Source organism: Halichoerus grypus, chromosome 2, assembly GCF_964656455.1.
Source record: "Halichoerus grypus chromosome 2, mHalGry1.hap1.1, whole genome shotgun sequence".
In the NCBI taxonomy this organism is placed as follows: domain Eukaryota; kingdom Metazoa; phylum Chordata; class Mammalia; order Carnivora; family Phocidae; genus Halichoerus; species Halichoerus grypus.
In genome coordinates this window covers 111,515,278-111,527,772 of record NC_135713.1, presented here as the reverse complement: position 1 = coordinate 111,527,772, position 12,495 = coordinate 111,515,278, and the positions used below count along the sequence as shown (strand labels likewise).

Here is a 12,495-nt window from a genome sequence, read left to right as displayed (position 1 = left end):
TTGAACTGAGATGTGAAGGAGCCCTAGAGGTGCAGAAAAGGGAAGAAAGTTTATTTCTTAAAGGTTACAACATGAATAAAGGCAAAAATATTCAGCTATCGTAATAGTACTAATAACAATGATAGTAACATTTCTAAGTGGCTGATATTATGTATATTAGTTCATTTCATCCTCATAACAGTGCTATGTTATAGGTACATTACCATTCTCATTTTAGAGATGAGAAAACTCAGGCATGGAGAGGTTAGGAAACTTGCCCAAGGCACAGGATTCAAACCTGGTCAGCTTCCAGAGCTCATGCTTGTAACCACGACCCAACATTGCTCTGGAGGCTGTTTTTATATTGTACAACAACCATAGAAAGCCTTTAAATTTTCTACTTTCAAAATTCTATGATTCTATACATTTAAGTTCTGCTCCTTTGCCCCCAGCCCCAGCCAACATTGGCATCTTGCAAAGTGGGGCCTTTTGTGTTCTCTGCCTATATCATCTCCTACCTCATCCCCACAGCCATGGGAACTATGGCTATAACCACACATCTGATTCCTACCAATCTTTGTACTTGTCTTCATTAAGTTATAACTTGATAGGATTTAAGTTATCTATATGTCTAGGAAAAAAATTTAATGAGCTTTCTGAAAACAATATATGGCAGTAGTGAAAAATTCAATCTGAAAAATATAAAGAATGTAAAAAAATCATTCGCAATTCCACCACCAAAGGTAACAACTTTAACATTTTGATGAATACTTTTCCAGACATCTCTGAGAATAGTTATATAAATATATGTTTATATAAATGTGATTAGTCTGTACAAAATACACATCCTTTTTTTTCTTTTACCACCAATAAGAGTATGGGCATCTTTCCATATCAATAACTCTAGATGTATTAAAAACTATATTTTTAATTCTATTTATGTATCTACCATACTTTATATAACAAATCCTCATTGATTTTGTTTTTCTTTTAAGAATAACTTCTCAAGGCTAGAATCTGGAGTTTTCAGGATCCTAGTCAGTATTTCTTACCAAGTGGAAATGTATTACAAGCATAGATTTTGATGGATTTACAGAGTTCCGAGGAAGTCTTCATGGCTCATAGCATCTCAGGCAAGAAGCGGGTAACTTTGATCTCTCCTTGGAAGAGATGAGGAGGGAATTTGGAGACAGGGGCATCATCTTCGGGACGATATATACCTCAAGAGAAACCCAGAGTGAAACTAATAAATACATGCTTAATATATTAAGTATGGCTTTATTTCAAAACTGCTGTATTAAACTCATGTTGAATTGCTTTTTCCTTCAAAGCTCTTATGGACATAAAAGTGATATTTGCCCAACTGATAATTCTACAAGGGGAAATCATGCTTCTTGCTCCTTTCTTCCTCCAACAATAACAAACCCAGATAATTACACCATTCAAGTGGAAGCTCAAAATCCAGATGGTATAATTAAATCTGATATAACACATTGGAACTTAGATGCCATAAGTAAGTATCATTTTTTATTCTTATATACTCTATTATTAAAAGATAAGCCCCTCCCCTCTTTTTCTCAGAAGAGATTCAAACACAAAAGTAAACTCAAGGCTCAGGGATATAGTAGGTACCCCAAGGGTTGTGGATATGTATGAGGCTTCCGTTTTCTCCACATCTTCACCAATACTTGTTATTTCTTGTTTTTTTGATACTAGCCATTCTCACTGCTATGAGGTGATATCTCTTTGTGGTTTTAATTTGCATTTCTCCGATTAGTAGTGATGTTGAGCATCTTTACATGTATCTCTTGGCCCTCTGTTTGTCTTTGGAAAATGTCTATTCAGGTCTTCTGCCCATTTTTTAATTCAAATTGTGGGATTTTTTTGGTGTTGAGTTGTATGAGTTCTTTATATATTTTGGATATTAGCCCCTAATTAGATATATCATTTGCAAATGTCTTTTCCCATCCAGTAAATTGCCTTTTTCATTTTGTTGATGATTTTCCTCACTCCGCAAAAGCTTTTTATTTTGATGAAGTCCCAATAGTTTATTTTTGCTTTTATTTCCCTTGCCTGAGGAGACATATCTAAAAAAATGTTGCTAAGGCTGATGTCCAAGAGATTGCTGCCTGTGTTTTCTTTAGGAGTTTTATGGTCTCAGGTCTCACATTTAAGTCTTTAATCCATTTTGAGTTTATTTTTGTACATGCTGTGAGACAGTGGTCCAGTTTCATTCTTTTGCATGTAGCTGTCCAGTTTTCCCAACCATTTATCGAAGAGACTGTCTTTTCCCCATTGTATATTCTTGCCTCCTTTGTCGTATACTAATTGATGATATAAGTTTATGTTTCTTTCTGGACTCTCGATCCTGTTCCACTGATGTATGTGTCTGTTTTTATGCCCATGCCATACTGTTTTGATTACTATAGCTTTGTAGTATAGCTTGAAACCTTGGATTGTGATACTTTCAGTTTTACTCTTGTTTTTCAAGATTGCTTTGGTTACTTGGAGTTTTTTGTGGTTCCATACATATTTTAGTATTTTTTTTCCAGTTCTGTGAAAAGTGTTGTTGTTATTTTGATAGGGATTGCATTGAATCTGTATATTGCTTTGGGTAGTATGGGCATTTAAAAATTTTTAATTCTTTCAATCTGTGAGCATGGTATGTCTTTTCAGTTGTTAGCGTTATTGTCAATTTCTTTCATCCGTGTCTTATAGTTTTCAGAGTACAGGTCTTTCACTTCTTTGTTTAAATTTATTCCTAGGCATTTTATTCTTTTTGATGCAATTGTAAGTGGGATTGTTTTCTTAATTTCTCTTTCTCCTACTTCATTACTAGTGTATAGAAGTGCAACAGATTTCTGTATATTAATTTTATATCCTGCAACCTTATTAAATTCATTGTTTCTAGAATTTCTAATGCAAGAGGGTATATGTTGAAGGAATAGTGTTATTTAAGAAGACAAAGGTTTTATTTAGCATAATATCAATTTTGTTTAAAAAATATACAAATACTTACATAGGATAAAAGCCTGGAAATACACCAGAATGTTATAATGGCTCTGGTTAATGGCATTATGGATGATTTAAACTTTTCTTTGTATTTTTCTATATTTAAAAATTTTTTTGGAATGACCATATGCTACTTTTAAAACCAGAAAAATATTACGTTTTTGAAAGAGAGAGATTTTGAGTGATAATGTTTGTAGTGTTCAAGGGAAATGAGAGGTGCTTTCTACTCGACACTTTTGGGGGTAAAAGGTGTATTGTCAGTAAAAGGTGTATTTGCAGAAAAATCATAGAAATGTATCTTCTCCTCACTGGCCATTCCTTTTTTTGGTTGGGGGTGGGTGGGAGAAGTGGGGGTGGCACCATTCCTTTTGCCCTGCCTTCTTAATGCCATCTGCATATGGCGAGTTACAAAATACACATTATCATTTCCTTTCTAATTTTCTTTTTTTTTTCAGTTTTAGATGGATGTTATTAGCACCTTCTGATCTTTTTGCAAATGTGAGAAATTTATGATTTTTATTTTCAGTGAAAATTGAACCACCTGAGATTTTCAGTGTGAAATCAGTTTTGGGCATCAAACGAATGCTTCAAATAACATGGATAAGGCCTGTGTTGGCTCCTTTTTCATCTACTTTAAAATACACTCTTCGATTCAGAACAGTAAATAGTGCCCACTGGGTAAGTTATGCCATTACAATGTTTCTATTACAGGGCCCAAAGAAGAGAATTATTGATAACCTTTTTTTTTGACCTGGAATAATTTTTTTTCCCACTTTCTACCTTAAAAAATAAAAGACAGATAACAGTGAGTACTTTTCTTCCCAGTTTCCCATTTGGGCCTTTTAGAATGGATAAGTGTTTCACTCTAGGCGTCTTGCATTCTGAACACAGGGACATATTAAAAAGTGAGAAATTTACTTTTGCATTCCACTCTGGTTTGTATCTAGATGTGTTGGTGGCCAGAGATTCCATGGGTTGGCCATTTCCTTTTTTATTTTTCCAACCTTTTATGAAATTGTGATATATGACTTATATTTAGAAAAGTGAACAAAACATAAATATTACATTTAATGAATTATTATTAAGTCAGCACTTATGTTAAAACCAGGGAGGTCCAAAATAGCATGCCAAGGTCCCCTGCCTGTCCTTTCCTGAAGACAATCCCCATACCTCCTTAGAGCTTTTATCTTGATTTTTCATGGTAAATACTTATTCACTTTTTATTATGGGTTTGCCATTTAAAGCTGCATCCCTGAACAACATAGTTTGAGACATTATATGATAGGAATCCATACATTTTGTATTTTGTAAATATTTGGCTTCTTTCAATATTGTACTTTTAAGGTTCATCCATGTTGTATAATGCTGGAGTTTATACATTTTCATTGTTGTATTCCATTATATAGTATCTTTCTCCTTTCAGCTTTCAAACACAATCAGTTCTAAACCCAAATATACCAACCCAACGTTTCTATGGAGAAAGGTCCAAATCCTTAACCCTCCAAGACCTGGCCCCTATCAATCCCTCTGACCTCATCTTTCATCCTGCCCTTGCTTCTCTAATGTTTCTAAATTGCTAGTTTCCCTTATGTTATGTCGTTTCACTATTCTGTGTCTCTGCTTTTGCACCTCTCCTCCTTCCTCAAACCTTGTTGAATCTGTTCATGTCTCAGAACTCAGTTCTGACATATTTCTTTCTGAGAACCTGAGCTAGGTGCTCCTCCTCTGTCACTGCACTTAACACTCAGCACGGTCATTTAAAGTCATCTCTCCCTGCATTAGACTGTAAAAAAATACCCACTATGGCCATATAGCAAGACTTAGGTTTGTTTGATGCTGTGTGGGTTGCAAAGTGCCTTCTTATACTCCAGACTATTTAATTCTTGCATATATCTTGGCAATGAGGCATCACTATTCTTATTTTTACACATTAGGAAACTGTGATGTAGAGAGCTTAAATCACCTGTCCAAGACTGCAAGGTTTGTAAGTTGCAAACCTGAGCCCGGGTTTTCTAACTCCAAGCTGTCATTCATTTGACCATATTTTAGCAATCTCCAGACCATCTTCCTGTTGCCTATTCTAAGGAGTTTCCACCTTTATAAAATGGAACCATATGAGCACTCTGCCAAAGGATCTCAAGACTGTTTTAAGAATTTGATTCAGGGGCGCCTGGGTGGCTCAGTCGTTAAGCGTCCGCCTTCGGCTCAGGTCATGATGCCGCGATCAAGCCCCGCGTTGGGGCTCCCTGCTCATCGGGAAGCGTGCTTCTCCCTCTCCCACTCCCCCTTTTGTTCCCTCTCTTTCTGTCTCTCTCTGTCGAATAAATAAATAGACTATTAAAAAAAAAAGAGTTTGATTTAGGCTTAGGCTTTGTACCAACACTTTTGACTCATCTCTTAGAACATAAACACTTTGGGCGAACTAGGATTTGGCACAAAGTATAGATTGTTAGAAACAAACCTGATGAAGTTAATTAGTGTTTTGTTAGGAGTCCTTTGTCTGTGTTGAGCTGGGGAAGTTTTAGTTAAGCCTGTATAGGGAGGATCAGTTTGTCCTGGACGTTGTGAGGGCCAAAGGCACATGCCCGGAAAAAAAGCCAAACTAAAAGAAGCCTTTCAGACAGACACACTGTTTGAAAGACTGAGCAGATTTTTTTTTTTTCTTTGGGGGTAGGGCTGAACAGAACATGCTAGCATAGTTACATTAGACAGAGCTTTATGAGCATGAATGCGAGGAGCCCCAACACACAGGCCAAGCATACACTTGAGGATGCTAGTAATGCAGGAAGAGAACTTTGAAAGATTGTTTTAAAAGAATATTATATATTTAAAAGAGCATAAAAGGAAAATAGAACTTTATTAGACTTCTTTGCATTTATTTTGTAGATTAATATAGTTTTCATTTTGATTCATGTATGGAAGTCACCATGTGGTTGGCTTTCTTCTAAAGGTCTTAATCTGGTTTCACCTGGGCCCCATAACTAGGCTTAAGTTGGGGAGGCTACTCTCCCAGAGATGACGGATTGTCCCAGTGACCGTGGTCTGCCGTTGCAACATTTCCACGGGTGATTGGAGGAGGGAGCTCAGGGAACTTTGGATTCAGCAGTGGAACCCTCCTCACCTCTGGCTCCTACATCTTTTTCCCAGCACCATGTTACTAGGCTGGGAGTTCAGCAGTGTCCATCTGCAGCTGGAATGTTCAGCTTTTTGCCACACATACACATTGTCATTTTGCCCAATTTCCTTTAGGCCCAATACCTATAATTATGTACTTATTTTCATAGCTGTTATATACATATGGGAAATGTCAGGACTTCCTTCTCTCACAAGGTTTTATGGGACTAGTGGGCATACTCACAAAATAGATATGCCCATTAGTGCAGTTTATTAATCAACTCGATATGAGTTTATATAAACCAACAGCTAAAAGTTCTTATTGCAGCAACCGTGATCATGCTCAAAAACAAGTATCTGAATTTTTAGTTTCTCTTGGAAAGTTGGATCCAGAAGGGACTTTAGGGATTATATAAAGCAATGTGCTCATTTTATTAGTGAGGATACTGAGGTCTAGAAAGGAGAAGTGATTTATTTACCTCTCCCCCTCCATGCCCCAAGAGAATGTCAAAATGAATTCATGCAGCCAGGCTGCTGAGATCCTTAGCAGCCCTACTGGTCACCCAAAGACCAGTAATTTGCAGTGGAAGATTTGGGTAAAGGGAAAGTGTCTAGGAGGGAGGAAATCTGTGTTCTGATCCCAGTTCTGCTCATAACAAGGAACTAGTAAGGTAGTTCATGGTCACTTAAATTTTGAGGTCTTGTCCATGACCTGAGGTTGAACGTGATGCCACTAAAGTTTCTGTTGCCTATTGTTCTGTGAGGCCTTATACCTAGGTGTTGGAGTCACCTGCTGTGTTTGAACTGAGGCCTGGGTTGCCTGGGTCCCAGGACTCCACCTTGTATTTTCCAGAACAACAAGACTACTCACTCATGTCCAGCCCAGAGGCAGGAATCTCTGCCTTCCAAGCTTAGAGACAGGAAATGGGGAGGGTGGTGGTTCATGGGGTGACTCACATCTGCTTAGGCACAAGTGATCCCCAGGCATGCATGGATGTTTATTTATGAAAATTATATTTTTTAAAACTTTAGGTACAGTGCTTCTAGTTCTGAAATGGTTGGGGAGTGGAGAAGAAAAATGGAAAGATAACAGGGGTTCTCCTATCCAGCTCAGGGTCCTCTCTGTCTTTTAGATGGAAGTCAACTTCACCAAAGAAGATATCGATAGAGATGAGACCTACAATCTCACAGGGCTGCAGGCTTTTACAGAGTATGTTGTAGCTCTGCGATGTGCCCCTGCGGAGTCCATATTCTGGAGTGGTTGGAGCCAAGAGAAAGTGGGAACAACTGAGGAAGAAGGCAAGCTGGTCCCTTGCAAATCCTTTTCTGCCTGGTCTGGTTTCGGGTGGCCTGGGCCTGGCCTTTTGGGGTTTTGTCAAGCTCTGTACTTGGGAATCATCGACTCTCGCAGGCTGTACGTTCCCTCTCCACAGGGCACTCACTGTGCCCACCTGAGCCCACATGGTAAGCCAGCCCTCCTCAGATGGCCTTAGTTAGCATCTTTTTGCCCCAAAGGCAAATGATCACATCTTTAATACTCTTAGAAACTTCTTATACATACATGAGCAGTGTAATATTATTTAAAAGTATCCTATGATAAATTAAAGCTATATATTGTAAAACCTGGAGCTACCACTAAAAGGTAAATAAAGGTGTAATTAATGAGTAAAAAAAAGTCAGATTCTTAATGACAGTGAGGGAAAGAAAGAGAAAGGGATTTTACGATGAGTGAATGCTTGTCGTGAGTCAGGTATGGTCATTCAGAGCAGTACTTTAACTCCGTGGGCTTGGCTGAAATCCCAGCCTGGCTGTGAAGTGACTTTGGGCTAGACACCTAATCTCTAAGCCTTGGTTTTCTCACTATTAACTCCCCTTTTCCATAATGGAATATAATTTATAAAACTGAGTTAAAAGTAGTACCTACTTCTTAGTGTTATTTTAAAAATTCAATGACATAATGTATTTAGCTCACAATAAACATTCAATAAATGCCAGGCTTTCTATTATTTTTATTAAACCTTCTAGGAGCCCTATAAAGTATCTGGAATCACCCCCACTTGGAGGTGAAGGACCTGAGTTTCAGACGTATTAGCCAATTGCTCAGGGTCACTCAGCATGTGTTACCGTTCTTTGTAAATCAAGAGTCTTGCCCAGTGCCTGTCCCTCAGTAGTAATAAATGTTTGATGAATGTATCAGTTTCCTATGGCCACTGTAATAAGTTATCACAAATTTAATGACTTAAAACAACACATTTTTTTTCTCTAACAGTTCTGGAAGTCAGAAGTCCAAAATCAGTTTCACTGGACTAAAGTCAAGGTGTTGGCAGGGTTGTTTACCTTTTGGAGATTCTGAGGGTAGAATATGTTTTCTTGCTGTTTCCAGCTTCTAGTGGTTGCCTGTATTCCTGGGTTGTGGCCCCTTCCCTCATCAACTAAACATATCACTCTGATCTCTGCTTCCATCATCACCTTACTTTTTTCTTTTCTTCTGTGTCAAATCTCTTTGCCTCACTCTTACAATGACCTTGTGAAAACATTTAGGGCCCACGGAGATAATCCAGGATAATCTCCCCAACTCAAGATCCTAACTTAATCACATCTGTAAAATCCCTTTGGCCATATAAGGTAACCTTGCAAATGGCAGGGATTAGGACTTAGATCTTTGGGGTACATTTTTCAGCCTAACACCATGAATGAATGAATGAATGAATGAGTAGTTGAATACTTGGTATGTCCACACATCTTCTGAAATAAGGAGAAGAAATGCAAAATGCTGATCCTACTAACCTTCTGAGGCTTTACTCTCATTTGTTTGTAAGACATGTGGGTTCTAGACACTGAATTTTCCCCAGCCGCACACCCAGCCATAATTTCAGTCATATTCTTGTAAGTCTTATTCAGTCTTATAGCCAAGTACCACACAGGTCTCAGGTAACATTTGCAGTCAATTTCTGTGCTCCCTAGTCCATATGACAATAATTTATTCCTCTGGATCTTGCTTGAGTTTCCTATGAGACCAAGTTGGTACTAACAGGTGTTCAGCACATTTGCCCATATGGACAGATGTCTGGAAATAATCCAGTGTCTTCTGAATTTTGTAGCCGCCACTGGAGATGTTCGTGTTAGTTCAGTCTAAACTACCCATTGGTGGATGTGGTTACACAACAGGGGTTCATGCAGCACATGGGAAATTGGGCTAGATAACTTCCTTTTTTAAAAAATTTATTTATTTGAGAGAGATGTAGAGATAGAATGAACACAGAGGGAGAGTGAAAGGAGGAGCAGACTCCCTGCTGAGCAGAGAGCCTGACATGGGGCTCAATCCCAGGACCATGAGATCATGACCTGAGCCGAAGGCAGAGGATTAACTGACTGAGCCACCCAGGCACCACAGGCTAGATAATTTCTGAAGGCCCTTCTTTTTTTTATTTTTTTTTATTTTTTTACTGTTATGTTAATCACCATACATTACATCATTAGTTTTTAATGTAGTGTTCCATGATTCATTGTTTGTGCATAACACCCAGTGCTCCATGCAGAACGTGCCCTCTTTAATACCCATCACCTGGCTAACCCATCCTCCCAACCACCTCCCCTCTAGAACCCTCAGTTTGTTTTTCAGAGTCCATCGTCTCTCATGGTTCGTCTCCCCCTCCGATTTCCCCCCCTTCATTCTTCCCCTCCTGCTATCTTCTTCTTCTTTTTTTTTTTTTTCTTAACATATATTGCATTATTTGTTTCAGAGGTACAGATCTGTGATTCAACAGTCTTGCACAATTCACAGCACTCACCATAGCACATACCCTCCCCAGTGTCTATCACCCAGCCACCCCATCCCTCCCACCCCACCACCCACTCCAGCAACCTCAGTTTGTTTCCTGAGAGTAAGAATCCTCATATCAGTGAGGTCATATGATACATGTCTTTCTCTGATTGACTTATTTTGCTCAGCATAACACCCTCCAGTTCCATCCACGTCATTGCAAATGGCAAGATCTCATTCCTTTTGATGGCTGCATAATATTTCATTGTATATATATACCACATCTTCTTTATCCATTCATCTGTCGATGGACATCTTGGCTCTTTCCACAGTTTGGCTATTGTGGACATTGATGCTATAAACATCGGGGTGCACGTACCCCTTCGGATCCCTACATTTGTATCTTTGGGGTAAATACCCAGTAGTGCAATTGCTGGTATGGTATCGTATGGTAGCTCTATTTTCAACTTTTTGAGGAACCTCCATACTGTTTTCCAGAGTGGTTGCACCAGCTTGCATTCCCACCAACAGTGTAGGAAGGTTCCCCTTTTTCCACATCCCCGCCAACATCTGTCGTTTCCTGACTTGTTAATTTTAGCATTCTGACTGGTGTGAGGTGGTATCTCATTGAGGTTTTGATTTGGATTCTGAAGGCCCTTCTTACCCTTAGATTCCATTCATCTATGCCATTCAGGCATCTAGTTTTCTATGTCAGGCTCTAGCAGTCCAAGAAAAAGTCATAGAAAACCCCAAATCTTTACGTCTTTAAGTACTTAGAACAACAGTACCTTACAAATGGTAAGGGCTATATAAATTTTACATCAATAGAAATACAGACATGAGGGGCGCCTGGGTGGCTCAGTCGTTAAGCATCTGCCTTCAGCTCAGGTCATGATCCCAGGGTCCTGGGATTGAGCCCCGCATCAGGCTCCCTGCTCTGCGGGAAGCCTGCTTCTCCCGCTCCCATTCCACCTGCTTGTATTCCCTCTCTCGCTGTGTCTCTCTCTGTCAAATAAATAAATAAAATCTTTAAAAAAAAAAAAAAGAAATACAGACATGATTAAAACAAAACTAGTCAGTTTGTGGATCCCACGTAACTTTTGATTAAAATTACATACACTATTTGGGAACACATTTACATTCTACAGACATCACCTCAAAGTGTCAAATGAATACAAATATAATAGTTTACAAATACTAAACAGCACATAAATTACACAGCAAAAAAATGGCCCATTGTTTATAATCTGTAGGAGTAGTTGGTTGTTGTCTGTCTTAACTGAGCCCTCCCTTTGAAAAGATTAGAATGCAATGCATGCAGTGTTGTTGGGTGAAGTGTCCTCTGCCTTTGCTATACCTTTTAGCAGGTGGTCTGGGAGATCAAGTTCTACTTCAGGTATAACCCTGTTTTGCATGGCCCTTCCCTGCCCTGTAGCTGGCAGTCTTCTCTCCAGTGACCTCCTGGTGCCACAGTGGCTCTGTGTCTTCCGTTAGCTCATGACAGCCCAGCTGCTCTCTCATGTCAGTGTCAGTTTCAGTTTCAGTTTCAGTTTCAGTTTCAGTTTCAGTTTCAGTTTCATCCCCTTGTTTTGCTGCCAGAAACAAGATTTACCGTTTCGGCTAATTTGTTATTTTGGCTAGTTGGGCTGGGATTCGTTAGCAGAGCCCTAGATGCTGGTGTTGTCTGGGCCTGTGGCTAATTAAATCAAACCACTTATTTATCAAAGTCACCACTGTAGAGCTTTTACTTTTGTTTCTCTTCATTTTTTCAGGATCCCACAGAAAATCGATGAAGACGCACCCCCTGGCTCCCAGCAAATCCTAATGTCCCCTTTTCCAATTCATAAATAATTTGTTTCCCTATTTCACAATGAAATCCCAGTTGTTTAATATACACCGCCTCAAACCATTTCTAATTGTTTGAAATTTTCTAAGTCAAATGTGAAACATTACTTATTTTCATTTGGATTTCGATAGATTGATTATTGGGGCTATTTACCCACATTTAAACATATAAGTACCTACTACATGACACAGATGTAATTATATTCTGATCCTGGCTTTATCACCTAAAAGCTTGTAGCACTCAAACATGCTTCTCTGTTTCAGAAATGGTGATGACAGTACTACTCTACCTAATTATAAGGGTGTGGAGATTCAATGAGGTGAATCAGGTAAAATGCTTGGTATAGTGACACTTGGCTATAAGTTCACTATTCTTATTATTGATCGTCAGCAAGGGCACCAGATTGTCTGACATGTCTGACTGGTGGTACTTGTGGACATTCCCAGATTGCAATGGAAGCAAGATAGCATGAAATTGTTGCTAATGCGTCCAAAGAATTGATGCCTTTGAATATGTAGATATTTTGATGCATTTGGAAAAATTTAATTTTGCTCTTTTACAAATACAGAATTATTACTTTTCTAACTTTGATTATACGGCAAAGCCATTACTAGCTCGTGGTTAATGGAAAATTGCTGTTCATTGTAGATTTACAGGCTACTCAGGTAATGGCTTTACTAAAAGCTGCATCTGTGGGAATTTGATAGTGGGAAGATGGTTCCTTTTTGGCCTTTATCTGCAGGAAATAGTGGTCTCAGTGAAAGGAGAAAATACCTGATTA

The 12,495-nt window shown here is 38.8% G+C and overlaps 1 protein-coding gene across 4 annotated transcripts in view; it reads left to right on the top strand.

The window, feature by feature from the left end:
• IL31RA (interleukin 31 receptor A) overlaps window positions 1-12,495 on the top strand; it is an 82,060-nt gene that overhangs the window by 47,500 nt on the left and 22,065 nt on the right. For all 4 annotated transcript variants that reach the window (XR_013445812.1, XM_078067313.1, XM_036065682.2 and 1 more), the window contains 3 exons: window positions 1,311-1,492; window positions 3,518-3,669; window positions 7,239-7,404. Coding sequence is in view for 3 of the 4 variants with exons in the window: in XM_078067313.1 (XP_077923439.1) it covers window positions 1,311-1,492; window positions 3,518-3,669; window positions 7,239-7,404 (500 nt within the window). In the remaining variant the exon portion in view is untranslated. The remainder of the gene's footprint in view (window positions 1-1,310; window positions 1,493-3,517; window positions 3,670-7,238; window positions 7,405-12,495) is intronic.